At 40.8% G+C, this 24,983-nt stretch overlaps 1 protein-coding gene across 3 annotated transcripts in view; it reads right to left on the reverse strand.

Moving 5' to 3' along the window:
- LOC126284395 (protein angel homolog 2-like) overlaps window positions 1-24,983 on the reverse strand; it is a 168,095-nt gene that overhangs the window by 69,779 nt on the left and 73,333 nt on the right. For all 3 annotated transcript variants that reach the window (XM_049983292.1, XM_049983294.1, XM_049983293.1), the window contains 2 exons: window positions 17,933-18,002; window positions 9,962-10,277 (listed from right to left, as the gene is read on the reverse strand). In XM_049983292.1, coding sequence (XP_049839249.1) covers window positions 9,962-10,277; window positions 17,933-18,002 — 386 coding nt within the window. The remainder of the gene's footprint in view (window positions 1-9,961; window positions 10,278-17,932; window positions 18,003-24,983) is intronic.

Consider the following 24,983-nt stretch of genomic DNA (forward strand, 5'->3'; position numbering starts at 1 on the left):
AAGTGTTTTATAAGATTGTTTAGTGCCTACAGCTGACTGAGCCATGTTGTTAATCTGTGCCTTTATTTTGCAGACTAGGGTGAGACTTTTCTCTGAGCTTCACACACAAAAACATCCCCAAATGTTAATCAATTATAAATCTCTAGCAGAAATGCAAATAGGAATGCTACAAGTGATTCAGTTTGTCGGATGTATCTTATTTTGCTTGGGGCGAAAGCAGTCACTAGTGAGTTGAGAAGGATGTTCCATCTCCCATCCTCTCCACCCAACGAAAGCTGTACCTTTGTTAGCCAGAACTGAGTGGTGGTGGGACAAGGAAACCACCACTGTGCTAGTCTGCCCTCTGCCTCGAAAAAGATTGTCAACTTAGAACATTTTTCATCAGGCTAGATTTTGGTCTTACAAAAGGGTCTACTCACTTGATTTCTAGTTGCTGGAGCACATTAAATCTTATAAACTGTTCTTGCGTAATGTCAATGTGGCAAGTGGATTCTTTCCACATTACGGAACTGTAAATTGAAATCTATATTCACAAGATTCTACTGTATGTCAAGGTATTACATGAGTTTTTCTGACATACAAGCAACTTCTCTGTAAGTCTACACAGCTATGGCAACATGGGCTCTGAATGTCAGCTGTGAGGACATAAACAACTGCTGTGAAGGACTTGATAAAGATACTTGTTTTTGAAAAGTTTGTTCCAAAATATATACAGGATGGTCCACTGATAGTGACCGGGCCAAATATCTCAAAAAATTAGCACCAAATGAAAAAATACGAAGAACAAATCTGTTCGAGCGTGATGGGGTAAAACAGATGGTGCTATGGATGGCCCACTAGATGGTGCTGCCATAGGTCAAATTGACAGAAACTGCACTTTTTTTAAAATAGGTACCCCCATTTCTTATTACATATTCGTATAGTACATAAATAAATAGGAATGTTTGATTTGGAAGATTTGCTTCACTGTGTGATGGATGGCGCTATAGTATTCTCACAAATGTAGCAACGCACCCAATAGCACTGTGTGCAATTTGTTACTTAAATTAGGTATGATAGTACATTTATCCAGTCATAATAATTACGCGGAAGACATAATCTTGTTAAAATGGAATGGTTAACAGTCACAGAAAAGGTAGATATGGTGTTTATTTATGACTATTTTGACCAGAATGCCCAACAAGCTTGTGCTGTGTATTGTTATCCTGATAGACAGCGTCCAAGTGTCCAGACCTTTCTTGGATAGTTAATGTATTTAGAGAAACCAGAAAGTTCAGCCAAAGAAGACACAACAAAGAACTGTAACAAATGGAAGATGCCAAAATAAGTGTTTTAGCTGCAGTTGAGGCTAATCTGCACATCAGTAGCAGACAAATTAAGCAGGAATCTGCACATCAGTAGCAGACAAATTAACCAGGAATCAGATATTCCAAAAACATCAGTTTTGAGAATTCTGCATCATCATACATTTCATCCTTACCATATTTCTATGCACCAGGAATTGCATGGCGATGATTTTGAACGCTGTGTAAATTTTTGCCACTGCGCACCAGACAAATTATGAGACGATAACAGGCTTTTCTTTTTTTTCCAAGAGTTTTATTTTGTGACGAAGCATCATTCACAAACAGAGGTAACATAAACCAGCACAGTATGCACTGCTGGGCAACGGTAAATCCACGATGGCTGTGACACGTGGAACACTAGTGACCCTGGCAGGTTAATGTATGGTGTGGAATTATGGTAGGACATCTAATTGGACCTTATTTTATCGATGGCAATCTAAATGGTGCAATGTATGCTGGTTTCTTAATTAATATTTTACCGATTCTAGTAAAAGATGTTTCACTTAGTGACAGAACGGTGATGTACTTTCAATATAATGGATGCCTGGCACATAGCACGTGTGCAATTGAAGTGGTATGAAATAGAATATGTAATGACAAGTGGACTTGTCGTAGAAGCACCATACCATGGGCCTGCATGTTCACCACACCTTACATCTCCAACTTCCTTCTTTGGTAAAACTGAAAGATATTTGTTATTGTGATCCACCAACAATGCCTGAAAAAGCGCACTGTCAATGCAGGTGCGATCTACTCGCTGTTGAGAGGAATTTTGTTACACGTATTGCCAAATGCACTAAAGCTGAAGGGCATAATTTTGAGCATTTATTACATTAATCCCCCCCATGATCCATGGACCTTGCTGCTGGTGGGGAGGCTTGCGTGCCTCAGCGATACAGATAGCCGTACCGTAGGTGCAACCACAACGGAGGGGTCTCTGTTGAGAGGCCAGACAAACGTGTGGTTCCTGAAGAGGGACAGCAGCCTTTTTAGTAGTTGCAGGGGCAACAGTCTGGATGATCTGGACTTGTAAAACTAACCAAAATGGCCTTGCTGTGCTGGTACTGCGAACGGCAGAAAGCAAGGGGAAACTACAGCCGTAATTTTTCCCGAGGGCATGCAGCTTTACTGTATGATTAAATGATGATGGCATCCTCTTGGGTAAAATATTCCGGAGGTAAAATAGTCCCTCATTTGGATCTCCGGGCAGGGACTACTCAAGAGGATGTCGTTATCAGGAGAAAGAAAACTGGCGTTCTATGGGTCGGAGCGTGGAATGTCAGATCCCTTAATCAGGCAGATAGGTTAGAAAATTTAAAAAGGGAAATGGATAGGTTAAAGTTAGATATAGTGGGAATTAGTGAAGTTCGGTGGCAGGAGGAACAAGACTTCTGGTCAGGTGACTACAGGGTTACAAACACAAAATCAAATAGGGGTAATGCAGGAGTAGGTTTAATAATGAATAGGAAAATAGGAATGCGGGTAAGCTACTACAAACAACATAGTGAACGCATTATTGTGGCCAAGATAGATACGAAGCCCACACCTACTACAGTAGTCCAAGTTTATATGCCAAATAGCTCTGCAGATGACGAAGAAATTGAAGAAATGTATGATCAAATAAAAGAAATTATTCAGATAGTGAAGGGTGACGAAAATTTAAAAGTCATGGGTGACTGGAATTCGGTAGTAGGAAAAGGGAGAGAAGGAAACATAGTAGGTGAATATGGACTGGGGCAAAGAAATGAAAGAGGAGGCCGCCTGGTAGAATTTTGCACAGAGCACAACTTAATCATAGCTAACACTTGGTTCAAGAATCACAAAAGAAGGCTGTATACATGGAAGAAGCCTGGAGATACTGGCAGGTTTCAGATAGATTATATAATGGTACGACAGAGATTTAGGAACCAGGTTTTAAGTTGTAAGACATTTCCAGGGGCAGATGTGGACTCTGACCACAATCTATTACCTGTAGATTAAAACTAAAGAAACTGCAAAAAGGTGGGAATTTAAGGAGATGGGACGTGGATAAACTAAAAGAACCAGAGGTTGTACGGAGTTTCAAGGAGAGCATAAGGGAGCAATTGACAGGAATGGGGGAAAGAAATACAATAGAAGAAGAATGGGTACTTTGAGGGATGAAGTAGTGAAGGCAGCAGAGGATCAAGTAGGTAAAAAGACTAGGGCTAGTAGAAATCCTTGGGTAACAGAAGAAATATTGAATTTAATTGATGAAAGGAGAAAATATAAAAATGCAGTAAATGAAGCAGGCAAAAAGGAATACAAACGTCTCAAAAATGAGATCGACAGGAAGTGCAAAATTGCTAAGCAGGCATGGCTAGAGGACAAATGTAAGGATGTAGAGGCTTATCTCACTAGAGGTAAGATAGATACTGCCTACAGGAAAATTAAAGAGACCTTTGGAGAAAAGAGGACCACTTGTATGAATATTAAGAGCTCAAATGGAAATCCAGTTCTAACCAAAGAAGGGAAAGCAGAGAAGTGGAAGGAGTATATACAGGGTCTATACAGGGGCGATGTACTTGAGGACAATATTATGGAAATGGAAGAGGATGTAGATGAAAACGAAATGGGAGATACGATACTGCGTGAAGAGTTTGACAGAGCACTGAAAGACCTGAGTCGAAACAAGGCCCCCGGAGTAGACAACATTCCATTGGAAATACTGACGGCCTTGTGAGAGCCAGTCCTGACAAAACTCTACCATCTGGTGAGCAAGATGTATGAGACAGGCGAAATACCCTCAGACTTCAAGAAGAATATAATAATTCCAATCCCAAAGAAAGCAGGTGTTGACAGATGTGAAAATTACCGAACAATCAGTTTAATAAGTCACAGCTGCAAAATACTAACGCGAGTTCTTTACAGACGAATGGAAAAACTAGTAGAAGCCGACCTCGGGGTAGATCAGTTTGGATTCCGTAGAAATGTTGGAACACGTGAGGCAATACTGACCCTACGACTTATCTTAGAAGCTAGAGTAAAGAAGGGCAAACCTACATTTCTAGCATTTGTAGACTTGGAGAAAGCTTTTGACAATGTTGACTGGAATACTCTCTTTCAAATTCTGAAGGAGGCAGGGGTAAAATACAGGGAGCGAAAGGCTATTTTCAATATGTACAGAAACCAGATGGCAGTTATAAGAGTCGAGGGACATGAAAGGGAAGCAGTGGTGGGGAAGGGAGTGAGACAGGGCTGTAGTCTATCCCCAATGTTATTCAATCTGTATATTGAGCAAGCAGTGTAGGAAACAGAAGAAAAATTCAGAGTAGGTATTAAAATCCATGGAGAAGAAATAAAAACTTTGAGGTTCGCCGATGACATCGTAATTCTGTCAGAGACAGCAAAGGACTTGGAAGAGCAGCTGAACGGAATGGATAGTGTCTTGAAAGGAGGATATAAGATGACCATCAACAAAATTAAAACGAGGATAATGGAATGTAGTCGAATTAAGTCGGGCGATGCTGAGGGAATTAGATTAGGAAGTGAGACACTTAAAGTAGTAAAGGAGTTTTGCTATTTGGGGAGCAAAATAACTGATGATGGTCGAAGTAGAGAGGATATAAAATGTAGACTGGCAATGGCAATAAAAGCGTTTCTGAAGAAGAGAAGTTTGTTAACATCGAGTATAGATTTAAGTGTCAGGAAGTCATTTCTGAAAGGATTTGTATGGAGTGTAGCCATGTATCAAAGTGGATCATGGACGATAAATAGTTTGGACAAGAAGAGAATAGAAGCTTTCGAAATGTGGTGCTACAGAAGAATGCTGAAGATTAGATGGGTAGATCACATAACTAATGAGGAAGTATTGAATTGGATTGGAGAGAAGAGAAGTTTGTGGCACAACTTGACCAGAAGAAGGGATCGGTTGGTAGGACGTGTTCTAAGGCATCAAGGGATCACCAATTTAGTATTGGAGGGCAGCGTGGAGGGTAAAAATCGTAGAGGGAGACCAAGAGATGACTACACTAATCAGATTCAGAAGGATGTAGGTTGCAGTAGGTACTGGGAGATGAAGAAGCTTGCACAGGATAGAGTAGCATGGAGAGCTGCATCAAACCAGTTTCAGGACTGAAGACCACAACAACAACAACAACAACAACAACAACATTACATTAATGATTTTATTACAGTTGCTTATACAGTAAGAGCATGATAAGGCCACAAAAGAAAATGCATCACATAGGAACAAAACAAATAAAATCCAAACATAACTACTTTTTGTGTTTTAATTTACAAAACCACACTGTTACCAACTGTTCATCTAAATGGGTGGGCCGTATTACAAGTGTTGGAATATTACAGCGCCATCTATCACGAAACAGAACAAATGTTCCAAATAAACATTCATATTTGTTTACGTACTAAACGAATATGAAATAAAATATGGGGGTAGTAATTTTTTTAAAAATGCAGTTTCTAGCAATTTGACTTAATGCAGTGCCATCAAGTGGGCCATCCATAGTGCCATTGGTGTCCGCCCCCCCCCCCCCCCCCCCAATCACGCTCGAAAACAGATCTGTTGTACTTATTTTTTCTTTTGATGCTACTCTCATGAAAGATCTGGCCCAGTCACAGCATATTTCTCTTCTATGTAGACAGCTGCCACCACATTAAATCTATTTCCCAAAAGCAATGGATGGATAGTTTTTCAGGATAAACACCGGGATGAGGCTGCAGGTAGGGCTACTTTCCCAGTAATTTTCACGCGTCAGTATCACCTACCTGCAAACAACAAAGAAAGAATCTCGGCATCCCTGGGAGGTAACTCGCTATCCCGTTCAAAGCTTTTTGAGTATATAAGGGGGACAACTTCTCTTAGCCATCCACCTCCCACCCCCCCTTTCTTTATCATATCAAATACATTTCTGACACAACTATGTCATGTTACTTACAATCATTCTGTCTTTGATAGAGGAGGACTGTCTTTGCAATCTCATTTGATTTGATGAGTGTTAATTTTTACCAGCAGTACACTCTTTTTACTGAAAATGTTTTACAAACAAAGTTTCATATTTGACCCCACAAGCCCCTGAAGAAAGGAATGTCCATCCAAAAAGAACACCATCTGTCTTGATGTGCCTAACATAATCGTAGTGTTGCAGATGCCACAGACAATGCACCCTATCAATTATTTTGCCTCAACAAGCAACCCACCCTCCTCCTCCTCTCTCTGAAGGGATTGTATCATCATTGTGACCCATGTAAGTAATCAAAGATTTCCGCTCTCTAACAAATATAAAATTTTAGTCAACTTTATCAGGGCTTGCTAAGTTATGTCCAAAGTTTATGTGACAGAAATCTGGCAGCACTGGCCAGCAACCAGCTTTGGTCTTTCAGGTTTTCTATTTACTTGTCGGGCCTTTGCTGGGTCACAGTTCACGAGGAAAGGGATAGTCAAAGACAACAAAAATGAATTAAATTTTATTTCCTTGTATGATGTGACATCATAAAAGTTTTCAAATGATTCTGAAAGTATGTAATGTTTCAGTGTGTTTGCAGTAACTGCTTTATCTGTGGTGTGGAGCAATTTACATAAACTAAGCAACTTTTAATAAAAACTAGAATGAAAAATTACACCTGCTCAGTGACACTTCTCACTGCATCAAGTTAGTAAGCAGCCAATGTAAAAGAGGCAAATGTTTCTTTCAAAAGGTATTTTTCCTGAATAATTTTCTGAGAACCTAACGTAAATGTAGTCATTTTCATGACGCGATGACAGGTCACTGCTTAAAATTTTCTTAATTCATCTACAGTTAGTCTTTGCAAGTTATGAAATCGCTTACTGCAACTTACACTGGATTTGGTTTAACTAATTTTATATTGCAGTAGCAAGTAATGACAAATTTGGAGTTATTCTAGATACCATATACATTTTTGAGTCTTACTTCTCAAAGACACTCTTAGTACACATACACTGACAAGTCAAAACTTTATGTCACTGCATGCGATGTGGTAAGTAAAGTATGTAAGTGGAGCAGACACAGGCAGGGAGCACCCTAGAGAAGATATGGGCTGCAAATGTGAAAATCCACTGAGATAAGCAACTCTGACTAAGGGCAGATTATTATTATGCAGAACCTGTGAACGAGTACCTTGAAAACAGCGAAGTTGATCAAAATTTCACATGCTACTGTTGTCAGCATCTACAGACAGAGGTAGGGGGTCAGTGAAACTACCACTAAGTGCTAAATGGTTCGACTCTTCACAGAATGTGAGGTTCAGAGGCTTGTGTGGTCTGTGAAACTTGATGTTGATTTGTGGCATCTATGCTGGAAGAGCACAATGCTGGTGTATGCACAAGTGTTTTGGAACACACCATTCATCTTACACTGTTGAACATTGAGTTCCACAGCAGACCATCTCTACTTGTCCACATGCTGACCCAATGACATCATCAATGATGACTGCAGTGAGCAAAGGACAAAAAGGCTTCGACTGTTGATCAATGAAAACGTGTCAGCCCTTCGGTGAATCACATTTTTGCTACACAGGGTTGATGGTGACCTCGACAAACACCACCATCGAGGTGAATAGCGGCTCAAAACGTGCAGTGTGCCATGGAGCAGTCTTATGCTATGGAAGACATTCTCCTCCACTTCCATGGCACCTGTGGTAGTAAACCAGGACACACTGACAGCTGCAAACCACCTGAATTGTTTCATCCTTGGTGTCTTCCTTGATGGTGATGTCATCTTTCAACAGTACAACTGTCCATGTCTTGGAATCAGAACTGTGCTCCAGTGGTTTGAGGAGCATTATGGTGAACTCATGTTGATGTCTTGGTGGGCAAAATTCGCCTGATGTACATCCTATGGAAACCCATGTGGCTCACCATCAAGCACCATTACCCTGCATACAAATCAGCAACCCATTATTTACATGAATTACGTGGCCTGTCCACGGACATCTAATCCCACATACCTCCACAAGCCTACCAACAATTTGTCGGATCCTCGATATGCACAATCAGTGAAGTATTTTGTTCCAAAGATGGATAAACAAGTAAGTAGGTGTCAATGTTTTGGCCCATCAGTGTATGCGACTGTTGCATATTGTACGAGGTGGAATCCAAAATTTTCGGGACTGGTGCTGCCATCTGGAGAGTAGGAGTAGTAGATCTTTGCACCACTAGGTGGCGACAGCTCCATATCTGATGAGTCAGTGTGAGGAGTGGCATTCACCCGGGAGAACGTGTTGCGTATCCACAGTGATTTCTGTAATACTCTGTGTTTGGTGTGTGGCGATTTTACGAAGGATCCGCGAACAGAACAGTGCGTGTGTATCAAATTCTATGCACATCTTAGGAAAAGTGCTACAGAGACCCTTGCAATGATTCAAGAAGTGTTTGGGGGACAGAGCATGAGCCGTATGCATGTATTTGAGTGGAAGAGCCTGGGCACTCCAATACCCAAAAAAGTGAAACAGGTGAAGAGAAAAGTGAGGAGCATGATCATGGTTTTCTTTGATGCCAAGGTAATTGTGCACATCCCATCCAACCAAACAGTGAATTCCGCATACTACTGTGACATTTTGTGACAGCTCCGTGAAAACGTGCGGTGACGACGGTCCAAACTTTGGCGTCAAGGAAACTGGCTGCTGCATCATGACGAACCCTGTCACACGTCCTAGCTCACCAGGAACTTATCGGGGAAAAACAACACGTCGGTTGTACCCCACCCACCGTACTCGCCAGGTTTGGCACCTTGCAACTTTGTGCTATTTGAAAAACTGTAACTCAAGTTGAAAGGTCGTCGTTCGACATTCTAGAGAGGATTCAAGAAGCATCGCTGGCAGTGATAAACACCCTCAAAGAACAGGCCAGTGGCAGAAGTGCTGGGATCAGTGTGTACGTGCGGATGAGAACTACTTCGAGGATGATGGTGAGCATTAGTCCAAAGATAAGGTTTTCAACAGTCCCGAAAATTTTGGATAGCACCTGGTATTTTACATTTATTTCCTACTTCCTCTGATATCAATTGTATAGTGTTTCCACTGCCAAAGAGACCTGCGATGCTGTTTGCACAATTTAAAAACCTTCCCCTATTCTCTGCCTGGTAGAGTTCTTGCGAGTTCATACGTTCATAAATGAGCACTTTAGGACAACATATGTTTCAAGTGTCTTTAGTAACATTAAAATGTCTGTTGGCATAAATGATTCATATGCCCGTTCACTGATGCAAGTTAAGCAGCCCTCCTATGCACCATACATTTTGTTTTTATTCACCTCAATAACTAATTGATTACTTTTAGCAATAATCCCAGCATTTTGAACCTTTAGCAGCATAGGACAAAGAAACCTACAATTTACATACAAAAAAGGAATTCTGTATTATGACAATGGGGAAAATGTTTATGACATGGCTTCTCAAATGATTGGAATGAGAAATAAGTACTGGACATGAGATAATGAAATATTAAAATACGAACTTATAGCAGTTCAGAGCTGCATGTATTTTTCCCCCCAAACTGCTTCAATTATATTTGTACAGTAATATTGGTTTGCTAAGAACAGATCTGTCTCATAACCTACAGACTAAATTACAAAAGCTGCAAAGAACTCTAGAGAGTAACCAATACCCACAGCCTCTCACCTGGCGGCGTCTGAGCGATACGCCAGCGACTCACACTCAGTTAACAGCAACTGGGTCTGAGCCAGTTTTATGTCATGGCGGCGAGTGTTGTACAGCAGGTGAGTGGTGGCTACTACGACTGCCAAATGCTGCCAACCTGGTATCGTAGGAACCAATCTGGCTACTATAGCAACATTGTCACGATCCAGGTAAGGTTCCCCAGGAATGTTGAACTCAACAGCACTCCAAACATCCACACGAAAAAGCGATGAGCGGTACCACAGGGCAACACCATCCACTCGGGCCCCTGTTCTTTTCTTGTACAGACCCTTATAACCTGGTAATGGAAATTATTACTTTGCTAGTGCCACTATTGCTTTCTGCAAGGCTGTGAAAGTGTATTACAAGTTAATTCAGTAGCCAGCATGAATTCTATGAGCAAATTTACTGTCTCTTAGGAGAAGTATACCCCATGAAAAGCTGTAATTTGCCTTTACAATGCACCAAGATATTATTAAGACAGTTTGCAATTCAGAAAACAAAATTTCATTTCCCACAGTGTAGTTACTTTCCATCTACATTTCCTATTATACAGTGTCTTTCATTTACCTGATGGCCGCCTGTGTGGCACAGTAGATGCCGGGTAGTGAGCGCTCCATTGCCTGCCGATCAGATGCTGCGTCACCTGTCTACTGCTGCGGTACGACATGACCACATAAAATGTATGCGAATAAATTTTGTACTCAGCTGTGTCACAGAAGGTGATGCTGGAACTGCCTTCCAGTATTTTCCCCAACTGCAGTTCTCTACGAGATATTGAATTAATTGATTCATGGATCTTATCCTTGATTTCCTCTATCATGTGAGTATATGTGGTGTGCACTTTGTCCTTAAGAGAATCTCACAAATAAAAATCACAGGGAGGTAAATCAGGACTTCTAGTGGGCCACATATTGTTACTAATCACTCTTTCATTGACCACATCATGAACTGCCTGCAAAGAAACAATGGCCATATGAGCCCTTGCCGAATCCTGTTAAAAAAAAAATGTGAAACCTCATTTTCTTTCATGCAGTTCATTAAAAATAGTCACAAAATGTTTTGCACCTGTAAAAGAGAGAGAGAGAGAGAGAGAGAGAGAGACTATTATTCTACCACCACTAACTGAGCACCATACCCCAATCTTCTGATCATGAATAAGTTCCTCATGAAGCACGTCAGGTCTCTCTGCTCTCCAGTGTCGATAGTTTTGTGATACTTTACAGGGCCTTGGCCCAAGCAGCTTAGGACCTCTTTGTACAGAAGTGAACGATATTTGTGTTTGCTGTGAAAGACGGCTAAGAAACTTTTTAGGGGAATTTTATAGTTGGTAAGCAATGTCTTCGAGACGAGCTTCTGTGAGCACTGTACATCGTCATTTACGGTTCTTGTTTGAACACTTCTCATTTCATGAAATTTATCTGCATCAAGACTCTGAACATGAACACCTGGAAACTTCTGTTCAAACAACCTCTGAACAGTACGAGCGGACTCTGTAAGCACATACGAATTGTAAATAAACACTCGTTGTGGAATTAAATAATTCGCTCGTCACTGTTGCATTTACAAACTTCACTATTACACTTGTGATGCCTGTTCCACTGCTCGGATGACACTTGCCAACAAGGTGCGTATGTCTGTGCAGCCTTCAGGCTATATAAAAAAGGGCGGGGGGCATAGTGTGATCTCATGAGACCCATTCGGCTGGCAGGCATTGCTTTTGTGGCCGGCCTGCAACACCCTGGGCAGGAGGTCATCAGATAAATGGAACACCCTGCACTTGCCATTTATGTAATTGAAAGACTGTGGAAGGTTTCCATAAAATGTGCTAATTACGTTCTCTCTGCACACACAAAGCATTTGGTCTATACTACATTTCACGAAACTAAAGAATTTCTGCAAAAACTTAATCTATGACCTCCCTAAGACAAGCAAATCAATAATAATAATAATAATAATAATAATAATAATAATAATAATTACAACAGATCTAAGCAAAGGCATGAAAATGGGTTATACATGCGAGCTACTTACAAAATGCTATGGTTTAATCAAATATATAACAAGAAAGTAAGAAATTATCAGGCATGATCCAGTGGAATCCTTTTCACAAGGTGAGTTTTCTTCCCTGAAAAATTAATCTTCTATTTAATGTTAACCACTACAGATGTGAGGTTACGGTTGTTGTATTTTTATGGTAATAACTGGGGGCATTCACTCATACTTCCGTTCTACATACAGCTCAACAATGCATTTTGAAAAAGAATGTTCTCAGAAACTTAACTTCTGAGGTTAACACAAAAAGTCTACCAACACAACAGTGGTGTTCAGTAAACAAAATATAAATACTTTGACTGTGAGTCCTCATCTTACATTACAAGTATTGTCTTCCGTCAGCAGCCATTCCATCCCAAACTGCATATATTGCCAGGACACGTTCAGCTGATCTGCTATGAGCTCCAAGAATGTCAAGGTATTTCTGCACAAGTGCATCTGTTGTGTTCTATTGGTCATCTACTTTTTCTCATTTCAAGTCTATGGTCATCTACCTCTAGATATTTCATCAAACAGGTGTCGCACATTTATAATTAAAATACTTCTACCTGTTGTCTTTCACTTGCAATTTCAGCGTACAGTGATGGTTCTATTCATGAATAGCAATCTAGTTCTTCCAGTGAGTCTTGTTTCACCCCTTTCTTTTCTACTTTCAAGATTTCAGTGTCGTGTTCTACTCCCTTAAGGGAGCAGCCTGTTTTGTTTACATGATTTTCAAAAGCTGATTTGTCATAATTACTTAACATGAATGCATCTTTATGTTCCTTGTATCTAGCCAAAAATGTTCTTCCTGTCTGTCCTGTATACACGGTGGTTACAATCAAACTTTTGCTACTGGAGAGGGTATCCGCGACAAATGAATGACCATAGGAGCATAAAACTTGATGAAAACATTTATAGGACATACAGAAGAGAAATAACAAATAAACCACTGAAAGGAAAACCATTTTAATTTTCTCATGACAGGGTAACATTTGTTAATTGCTTACCATGTTTATATTCCAAGCTACAAACGCTGCTCAATGTAATGAATATGTGCATTCGCAACAGCCTGGAACTGTTCAAAGCGCTTTCTAAATGATGGTAAATGGAATATTCAGCTGTTGGACACAGCTTATGCACAGCTTGAAGACCGTACATCACATCCTGTATTCTCAGCTATGGCAACAATAATTTCTTAAAGACTTTTTGGACCAACCTGTCCACCTTTCCCAGGCTCAATTCCTAAATCGCCACGTAATTCAGACTTCTGTATCACTTTCTTCAACCCTCGTACGGAAGGAGGACCTCTCTCTATTGCTTTAATGCATCGATACTTGTGAAGAGCAGCAACACTCTTGCTGTTGTCTTGATTAAACAGCGTTATGAGTAAAGTCCTGCTCTCCTCGTCCAGACCAATGTCGACTGACTGCAACTGTAATGCATGCTGATGCCTGTATTTAAACCCTATGTCAGTATACCAGTATTGGCATCTAACAGCAAGTCACAACACTAACACTACTAACAATGCTTTCATATAAATTTGGGTACTCATATGGTAAATAGTTTCCCGTCTACAATGTCTCGAGTACCAAAAGTTTAATGATAACCATCCTGTACTTTGCATCACAGGATGCAAGTCTAATTTTAAGAACTCTCAATCTTTGAACTTCTCTATCTTTTCAGCTACAAGATGTGATTAAGAAGTTTCAAGACTTATTCATTTCTGAGTAGGGGAGCGTGTGGACTGGTTCCGCCGAGTGGGGGAAGTAGTGGGGCGTCTCAGGGAATGAACTGATGCTGCGGCAGTTACCTCCGGAACCTTGGAGAGTGCACATCGCTTGCAGCGTGAGTACGTGTCATTGACCTCGGTCAAAAAGTGGGAGAGGCGAAAATGGAGCAGCACTTGGAGCAGTGTTATGCAATTAAGTTTTGCATGCGACTGAACCAAACTGCCACAGAGACTCTCGGTATGATTCAAGAGGCCTTTAAGGAAGAAGCCATGTCCCTTGCAATAGTTGTCATGTGGCACAATCGTTTCAAAGATGGCTGCGGGAATGTTGAAGACGATGACCACTCTGGGAGGCCATCATCAAGCTGAACGGATCAAAATGTGGAGAGACTGTCGCAGGTGACTTTTACACTGGAGTGCTCCGCTGCTTGAGGAATTGAGTTCGCTGCGTCTGCCTGGCGATCAAGGGCAATTGGGTTCTCCGCTGAAGTTTTGGTCAAGTTCAACGTGACAACATAGCCACCCTAAAGCCTCGGCTTGGCTCCAAAGTGATTTTTTCCTCTTCCCCTGAATCAAAACAGGCCTAATAGGGAAGCGATTCAACTACATCGAAGCCATCCAGCAGGCTTCGAAGAGAGCCATCGACAGCATGACGCCCGAGGCCTTCCAGAAGAACTACAAACAGTGGAAGATGCGCTGGCGGCACTGTGTTGATGCTGAAGGATAATATTTTGAAGAATTTTGGTCCACTGTTCTTAAATGTCCAATAAATTTTTAGTTCTGTGTTAAGTCTTGCAACTTTTGACACACACCCTGTATATTATGCTTTCGGTTATACATCACTAAATTATTTGTTTGGAACAATATTTTAGTACCATGCGGTTGAAAAAGGATTACGATCTGTTCCAAACTGTCGCATAATATTTCTTCTTCATTAAGCTGATTCATTCTGTTCTTATTACCTTTGCATAGCACTTATTATGCAATATTTATTTTACACCCACTTTTAATCACACTCTTGCGATAAATAGTTCTGTCTCTCTATTCTTCCTGCTCATCGGCATATTGACTGCTCTGTGCACTAATCAGCAGAATGTTGCTCCTTCATAATCCTGTGGACGGCATGAATCCTTAGGAATCACAACGTCAGTTGTTACTGGTTTTGTATAAATAGTAAATGTGTGCTTATTGCCTGCCTTTTAATGTTCGAATTGAGGAACTAAAAACTGCTGTTAATTTTATGTTCCACAGTAAACTCATACTATACGCATGTTGAACATTTTTACTAACCCTTCAATATCTTTCACAGAACTGTCAAAGGCAACAAGGTATTGTCTATGTAATGTTGATAATGATCAATTTAATCTATAATGGCACAGTCGGACTTTAAAATTTCTTGATCATTCATGAAAATGTGTCCACACTTCCTGAAATGCTGGACTCTATGGCTAAATCATTGGTTTGAATATAAAAACTTATGATTAAAAGTGAAATAGTTAAAACTTGTAATCAGCTGGAAAAGTTCAATGAATTTGATGGTTTCTTGTCTTGAAATTTTGCTGTATTTTGGAAATTTCTTCCAATTATATCAATATTTTCTTTAACAAAAATTTTACAAAATAGATTCTTAACACTCTGCCGTCCGGCGACACCACAGTGGTGTCGTGCGCGAAATAGCGGTCAATGGCCAGCGACACCACAGTGGTGTGCATAGTATCATGCAGTGGCAGGCAACAGCACTTTAGTATCTTTCGCGTTCTGTGGGTGTTTGGTTTAGGTAACAATAAGTTACACAGGTAACCATGTTTTTTGGTTTTACAAGTACTTGTGCCCTTTCATCATTACAAATGAAAGAGACGATATGATTATTTACGACGAATGTGCGGAGCAAAACTTGGAGGTTGCTACTACATCGCATATGTCTCATGATGCAGTTGACAGACTTTCCGCTCACTTAAAGCAACACCAACTAATAGGCCTACGTATTTCCAAAATGATAAACAAAACTGAAGAAACTGCAATTTATGAAAAAAGAAAAGAAAAAAACACACAAAATTAACGTGGAAGCCTTGTGGAGTTGCGTTACATCTTGGAGACTGTTTTGCTGCATATCATATGAAAGAGAAATACTAAGTACAAAAGACAATGCAAATAAACAAATATATGAAAGAAATTTTGTATTTGTTTACGTATGTATATCTTCAAAATTTCATGGAAGTAGGGGAACAGAGTTGAGAACTTATGAGAACTAAGGATGAGATTCGTAAAACGTAAAAATTCATAATCTCTTGATAATGTCAAGAACGGCTGGCGACAAGCCAAGTAATCCGAATTAGCGTTACCGGCAACAAGGAATAAATTTGTACGAGACGTGTGGACGGCAAAGTGTCAATATTCAGTGAAATCAAATGGCAAAAGTGACTGACTGGTTTCTCCTCAAATTTGTTAACAAAGCCATACTACTATGCACTGAATAGCGTTTTTTAAGACTGTTGTTGAGCAAGATAGTTATGTTACAGGCTAGGCTGTTTCTACAGTTCACTACTCCACGAGTTGGACGGCGAGCCTAACGTATTTTCAGTTGTGTTCTTAATTTAGGCACAGTTGGGTTCATAATTAAGCATCCTTTTTTTCAGCATCTGTTAGAGGAAATTAATATGTTTATTTTTTTCTTCAGAAAATGCATTTTAATTTTAGAAAATTCATGTTAACTTTGCATTTTCTAAAATACATTCATGCTGTAAATTATTGCCTAAACAAAAGAAGTTTGAATATTTTTTAGTTTACATTAAGTCTGCTGTTAAATGCTTTGGGATTTAAGAAATGTTTTCACGATGTACTCCTCCATCTTTAATATTACGAATGGATTCCTCTTATCTGCTATACGCTTTTTATTTATGGATTTTATGATTATCTGGCTGGCTTTAGCCTTATGCTTGTCATTGGTTCACTTATTCCTTTTAGCAACTTATGGCTGACAGGATCGATTTCATTATTATTTACTTTAGCAACTTCAGTCATCATTTTAGTGAGCGCAATCATTTCCTTCGCGATCTCTTTGTTAAATGGCTAGCTTGATATTAATTATTCATGCCATCCATTGCCTTCTGCAGTTTAGTGCATCGGACAGCCAATATGCTAATGAGCATGAAGGAAGGGAGACAGAATAACATTACAAACAAATAGCCTAGTGAGTTACAGCCTGAAGCATGATGTCGATGACAGTTTGAACAGGGGTTCATAAAACTCAATACACATCCTGTGATGCAAAGATAGACAGGAAGAATATTTTCAGTCAGAAACAAGGAACACAAAGATGCATTCTGATTAAGTTACTATGACAGATCAGCTGCTGTGAATCATGCATATGAAACAGGCCATCCTCTTAAGGGAATAGAGGATGACTGGAAATCTTGACACAGGAAAGAAAAGGAGGAAACTCTACTTGCTGGAAGATCTGGTGAGTGCTAGTCATGAACTGAACCACTTTAATATTCTAAAGTCACATATGAAAGACAACAGAATGAGATTTCTTAATGGGTTTGTATAATTTTTTTATTATAAATCTGCAACATATATTTGATGAAACAGCTAGAGGCTGATGATCACAGACTTAGGAAACAAGGAAAAGTAGGTGACCAATCGAACAGAATTGTGGTTCAGAAAACAGCTGCACTTATGCAGTAATAGCGTGGACATATCAGTACACAACCACACCTAGACCTCTGCAAAAGTGTCCACTTGACGCACTAGGAGCCCATAGTAGATCAGCGGGACATTGCCTGGTGTAGTGTGCAACGTGAGATGGGATGGCTACTGAGAGAACTCAATTTTAATGTATGACAAGGACCCACACTCCAATGTGTTTTAATTCCATTTTATTTTATAAAGGTCACAATTGTGTTTGTATGCTTTTTAGTGTTTTAACATCATGAGTTAAGTTTTTACGACCTGATGATGACAGCATTGTTTCCCAAAATACGTTGCTGAGATATGCAGGACAGAAATACAGATGAATGCTATCAATTATTACTGTACTACTACTGTGATTTTCTATTATTTAGAGATTGTGACAACCTCATAAAAGCTTCACCTGCTTGTAAATAATGCTCACTACCACTTATTACTATTCCTGAACTATGAAAACTAAATAGAAACAGTAGTAATTATGGAAAGTGTGTTTATACCTAGTTTTGAGAGTTCATTTACATAAAATGGATCCCAGTGATCCTCCTGAACTTCCTGAAGACAAATTACCTGAAAGAAGAATAAAGTTATTAGCTGAAAGTAGAATAGAAGTAAGATGACACAGTTAATACAAGGAGAAGAAAAAAATCACATCTAAAATTAAAGCCAGCACAGAGAAAAGCAAAACAATAGTGATGACAGAGTGGAAGGAGGAAGGAAGGGATTGTACGAAACTGAATGGAAAATTTTTGGAAGTGGTCAAAAGTATAAGTTCTTCGGATGAGTGGTCACAAATGATGGCAAGATAGCTGAAGAAAATGAGAAAGTAATACAATAAGTAAAGATCTTCTACCAAAGAGTAAGGGGTATATATCAAAATAATGCAAAAACGTTCTATATTCGACTTACTATGAACCCTTTGTACCACATGCCGCTGGTGTATGAACCAAAACAAAAAGGAAGAGATCAGAATGCAAGTAAGAGTGAAAGTTAAGAAATATCAAAGCCAAAGGAATGAATGACAAAATAATACACAATGTGGAAAGTAAAAGTAAAGTAGTTTGGGATGTCATATACATTGCATCCTGCTACTAGGATGTGTGACGCATGTGTGTGTGTGAATTGGCCACCAGCTGTATCAGTGCAGGCTGGCTGCTGGAGACCATCTGTGGAAGCTGTGTGCATGGTGCAGTCTCCACTGCGCTGTCTGTCGGTGACACACACACACACACACACACACACATATATGCGTGAGGCACCACCGAATGACTCACTCTGTGTTCATCAAGTTGACCATTCACACCAATTGTTCTGTCTGTGGATTCACAAGAGGGTTATTTCTGCTATTGTTCAGATGTTTATGAAGAAAGTCATATTTGTGTTACTTGGATTGGTTTTGTATATTACTTGGTTACTATATGATTGGCGATGAGTAGGAATGGTTTGCTGAAGTGCAGTCTCCAAGTGTGATTTTATGAAGTTAATCATTATGGACACCCTGTTACCAAGCCCTGACTTTGGCACTGACTACTTTGTCATTTTCTACTAACAGATATGGTACCATTCCCTAAGTCCAATACCCCACTTTCCCTCCTATGATGATTAAGCTGAGGATTGGGAGGCTTACAAAGAAGAAAGACTAGGACAGCAATTTTTGGATTTCAGTGTGACAGACTCAAATTTGTGCAAAGCTTTCTTCCCCTTGCGGATTCTTCCTAAAATACATCAATTTCTGTGTGAGCTTGCCCCTTTAAAGGACCAGCAGCTCTTACTTTTGATCACATATGCAGTTTATTGTCCTCCTACCATCACAAATGAATGCATGTAATAGTGGCGCGAGTTGAATTCTACCAATGCCACAAGAAACCAAACCAATCATTCAGGGCAGGGGCAGCTGAACTTCACAGCCTTAGCTGTAAGTGTCAATTCGTTACTGATGCCTATAACAACTCTTATGCAGACTCTTTGGTCCACGACTAAATTATCTTCTTTGCTCTGGATAAGTAAGTGCGCCAGACGGCTTTATTCTGCACAAAAAAGAAGAAGAAGAAGAAGAAGAAGAAGAAGAAGAAGAAGAAGAAAGAAAGAAAGAAAGAAAGAAATGTCCCACTCACAGAAGTTTTTGCAAACAGTACAATCTTCTGAAGTTTCTTGGGCAGCAAGTGATTAAACTGAAGCACGGGGCAATGTGGTAGCGGTGTCACAAGATGTGCGCACTACGACGACAGATAGCTTGCATGAGGAAGTGGCAGCGGTGGTGGCAACATGTGGGCCCAGCTCTGAGCAGACCAAGGCCGGCCCAAGCAGCTGCAACCGTCACAGCATCAGTATTAGCATTTTGTTTCCATCTAGTCCTTTCTGTTTTGTCTAATGAGAATGTCTGGCATGTCATAAGTGCTGAGCTACTTGTACTGCCTGCCAGAAGAAAGGCCACATCACCCCCATGTGTTGTTTGCCTTAGTTTGCTTAGGTTACAGACATAAAAGGTGACTCCAACACCTGTGACTTCTTCCAAGCTGATTATTGAGTTAAGTGTTTTTCAACAAATGCTCCAGCTACAGGTCGACACCGGAGCTGCAAGGACACTAACGAATTCTGAAACCTATGGGAGTTTAGGCTCACCACTGTTGACACCTGTCATGTGGAAGTTGGTCATTTATAACAAACAGAACATTGTACTGTTGGGAAAATTTATGGCATCTGCCTCTTACAAGTCTGTGGTTTGGTCCATTACATTTTTGGTGGCTGCTGATGCCAGCATTCAGAACTAGTTTCAGATTAATGCATTTCAGGCATTTGGATTTTCTGTCACCTACATTTCACCTTGCATCCGATCACATACTGTATTCTCAACTACATACACTGTCTGAGGTGATTTCAGAAGATGTGTAAAAAAATTTTCTGCTCATATTTCTTTTAAATCCACAGCTCAGCCTCATTTTTGTCGTGCACATCCTATTCCTGTTGCCAAGAAGATCAAGTGAAAGCAGAATTGGGCTGACTTCAATCTCGAGGGGTGGTGCAACCTGTTATGACTAGTGACTAGTCGTCTCCACTGGTTATAGTTTGGATGCCTTCTGCGAAACTTCAATAACATTGTCAATGCGGAGTCGAATGTGGATACATATTCTCTCTCATGCCAGGAGGAACTGTTGGCGAAAATATCAGGTTCTCTCAAATGCAGCTGCAGGTTGTTGTGGGCAACGAGTCTCAGCAAGTTATGGTTTTGAATACTCCTCTTGGTTTCTACCCACATTTGTACCTTCCTTTTGGTGAGACAAGTGCCCCTGTTATTTTCCAATGATTTTTAGAGCATCTGACTATGCCTGTCCCGGGTTGCGTAAATTATCTGGATGATACTGTTGTCACAGCCTCCTCCATGGCCAATCACTTGAAAAATTTGTGTTCAAGGTCTCATGGCAAGGTGTTTGCCCTCTGCCAGACCTTATCTCCACAGTTACATCTGTGCCTTCCCCTCCCTCTTCCAGTCTCCTAGCATATATTCCTGCTGGGGTTGGCCACATTGGCCCACCTCTGATTGTGAAAGTACTTTTCAGATGTTGAAATAAACTACTCTCGCCACTTTGTTTAGCTACATTCTCTCCAGACCAGCACAGATTTGGCAACTGATGCCTCATGGTACGACCTCGGTGGGGTCCTTGCACACCGATTTACCGATGATTCTGAATGACCTGTTGCTTTTTTATATGAGGCCAAGTTTCTCCTTCTTACTGGGCACAAACCCTTGGTTTCCGTGTTTAACACTTGCACATCATTGTCTGACAAGGCAGCACACCACCTATAATGCTGGGCACTGTTCTTGTCTATAATTATGAAACCCATTTTCAACCTACCCCTGAACACGCCAGTGTGGATGCCTTATCTTGCCTTAATGTAGGTCTTGATTCTGACTGATTGTGAAGAATTGCTTTTCTTCCATCTCGATACTGAAGTGGAGGCCACTGTTGACTGTTTCCCAACTACGAGATCGCACATAGCAGCTGCCCTTGCCACTGAACCGTTTATCTGCCCGGTGGTTCAGTTTGTTCAACAGGCCTGGCCAGATAAACCTCCAAGTCATGCTTCAGACCCCCTGCACAACTATTTTTTCTTAGGGTATCACCTCTCTGTTTCTGACAGTGTTTTGATGTTGTCCACAGAAGACCTCTCTCCCAGAGTAGACATTCTAGCCAAATTACAATGCGTGGTTCTGGGTCTTCTCAACCAGCGCCATTGGAGAGTTTTATGCACTAAACGGTTAGCTAGGTGACATGTTTTTTGGCCAAGAACTGATGGCAAAATATCCTTTTCGTCACAGCTTTTGAACATTGTGCCCAACAACAAGCAGCTCCCAGAGTGTCCCTGTCCCCAGCTCCTCCACCTTCTTTGGCCTGCGCTGCACCTGCTGTGCTTGAATTCGTCCAGCCACTTCACAATGGGATCAATGGAGTGGGCAGAAGGGTTTGGTTGCTGGCCTAAAGTGGATACTTGCCACTGTTGTCCATCACCGCAGATGCCATCTTTGTGGTGTCTGTACAGCTGTTGGTGCACAACTTTGATCAGCTGTGCCCCTGCTCACTGCCAGAAGCTAGCAGTTCACAGATGCAACCCCAATCGCTGTAGCTCACCTCTCCGCCTTGAGCCCACCATCAATTGCTGCGGAGGCGTCCCCCGTCCCACTAACTGCCTCCACCACATGTGGCGCCCTGGAGTTCAAACTTCCCAGCGCCGGGCTCTGGTCCATCTCCAGCCTCGGGTCCATTGCCGCACTCTGCTGTTCCAGTTAATCCCTTCCACCTGCCTTCTCACCATAACTGCCTGAACCAATGCAGTCGGTGGGTCCAGCCTCATTTCCTTTGGGACCTGCCTGCTGATGACGACACAGATGGCGATGCCATCCTCCTCTCCGGTGCTGTCATTGTATGTAGCATGGCCCCACCGCCCTCGGACATGCCCACGTTCATGCATGTTCTGCCCCTAAGCTCCGGTGCCTGCCCGGCACATCATCTTGCCCCCCTCTGCCGGCGCTGGCTGCCACCTCTCTCAAGCCAATAGTTATGTCTCTCGTTGGGCCACCAGCATCTCCCCACTGCCAGGGTGCCCAGTTCGCACAAGGGAGATGTATGCTGCAACCAGCTATTTGTGCATGTGAGGGAAGTTCATCAAGTGTGGTGTCACTGTGCTTGTGTGTTTGGATAGGTTGCCAGCTGTATCAGCGTGTGCCGGCCAAGGGAGCATGTATGTGGTGTAGGCTCCACCTCACCAACTGTTGGTGACTCGGATATATATATATGCACGCAGAGCACCACTGACTGACACGCACTACATTTATCTAGCTATACCATTCACACCAAATGACCCATGTCTCTTAATGTGTGGATTCACGATAGGCTTATTTCTGTTATTTCTCTGAGGTTTATGAATAAAGCCATATTTGTGATACTTGGATCAGTTTTGTGTGTTATTTCATTGCTACAACATAACATGAAACTAGAAAAGGCAGACAAGCATAACAACATACACATCAAAGATGGGGATAGATAGAAAGTCCTCCTGAATTCGCAAATTCTGTGAATTACTATTTCTCTGGGATTGTGGACAATCTGTAGCAAAATCCTCCTGAAACACATGTAGCACCTACAATGACTTACACAGCAAGCAAAATCATGCTTGCCCACTACCGAGCCTCAAGTCAAGAAGACAATACAACAATTTTAAAAAATAATATCAGCAGGCATAATGAAATTCCTGCCTCTGGCCTAAAGGCATGCATAGATAGCTTACAAGCCCCATTAACAAACATAATAAATGAGTCCATTAGTTACACATTTTTTCAGATTACTAGGAGAAAAGCATCACTTTACTACAAGCAATGCGGCAACCACTGAAAACTACAGTGCAGCTTCACTACTGTCTTCATTCTTAAAAATAATTGAATTAATCATGAAAAAGAGACTACTCTGCAATTCACAATGACGTGCCTGGAAGAGGGTTTATCAAACCACCTTCACACTATTTCTCTACTGTTTCAGTCTCAAACACTGTATGGGAAAAACAAGCAGTAAAATCCTTCTGTGCAAGCACTGATTTATCCTATTTTGTCATGATCATTTCTCCCTATGTAGGTTGCTGTCAACAGAATATTTCACCAATAAAAGGAGAAAGCTGGTGATTGAAATTTCATGAGAAGATCCTGCCACAATGAGAAATGACTGGTTTAATGATTGACCCCCCAATTCACAAATCATGTCTGTGGCACTCTACCCCCTATTTCATGATAATACTAAATGAGCTGACCTTCTTTGAACTTTCTCGATTTGCTCCGTCAGTCCCACCTGATGCACGTCCCACACCACATAGTCTATACTCCAGAAGAGAGCGGACAAATTTGCTGTAAGTAGTCTCTTCAGTTGTCCTGTTGCACTTTCTTAGTGTTTTGCCAACAAATCTCAGTATTTGGTTTGCGTTACCCACGACATTATCTGAGTGATCATTCAAATTTACGGCAGGAGGAACAAGGCTTTTGGTCAGTTGAATACAGGGTTATAAATACAAAATTAAATAGGGGTAATGCAGGAGTAGGTTTAATAATGAATAACAAAATAGGAATTCGGGTAAGCTACTACGAACAACATAGTGAACGCATTATTGTGGCCAAGATAGACACGAAGCCCACGCCTACAACAGTAGTACAAGTTTATATGCCAACTAGCTCTGCAGATGATGAAGAAATTGATAAAATATATGATGAGATAAAAGAAATTATTTAGATAGTGAAGGGTGACAAAAATTTAATAGTCATGGGTGACTGGAATTCGGTAGTAGGAAAAGGGAGAGAAGGAAACATAGTAGGTGGATATAGATTGGGGCTAAGAAACGAAAGAGGAAGCCCCCTGGTAGAATTTTGCGCAGAGGATAACTTAATCATAGCTAACACTTGGTTCAAGAATCATGAAAGAAGGTTGTATACATGGAAGAACCCTGGAGATAGTAGAAGATATCAGATAGATTATATAATGGTAAAACAGAGATTTTGGAACCAGGTTTTAAATAGTAAGACATTTCCAGGGGCAGATGTGGACTCTGACCACAATCTATTGGTTATGAACTGTAGATTAAAACTGAAGAAACCGCAAAAAAGGTAGGAATTTGAAGATATGGGACCTGGATAAACGGATAGAACCAGAGGTTGTAGAGAGTTTCAGGGAGATCATTAGGGAACGATTGACAGGAACAGGGAAAAGAAATACACAGGAACAGGGAAAAGAAATACAGTAGAAGAAGAATGGGTAGCTTTGAGAGATGGAGTGGTGAAGGCAGCAGAGGATCAAGTAGGTAAAAAGACGAAGACTAGTAGAAATCGTTGGGTGACAGAAGAAATACTGAATGTAATTGATGAAAGGAGAAAATATAAAAATGCAGTAAATGAAGCAGGCAAAAAGGAATACAAACGTCTCAAAACTGAGATCGACAGGAAGTGCAAAATGGCTAAGCAGGCATGGCTAGAGGACAAATTTAAGGATGTAGAGGCTTACCTCACTAGGGGTAAGA

The sequence above is a fragment of the Schistocerca gregaria genome, chromosome 8, assembly GCF_023897955.1.
Source record: "Schistocerca gregaria isolate iqSchGreg1 chromosome 8, iqSchGreg1.2, whole genome shotgun sequence".
NCBI classification, from domain to species: Eukaryota; Metazoa; Arthropoda; class Insecta; order Orthoptera; family Acrididae; genus Schistocerca; species Schistocerca gregaria.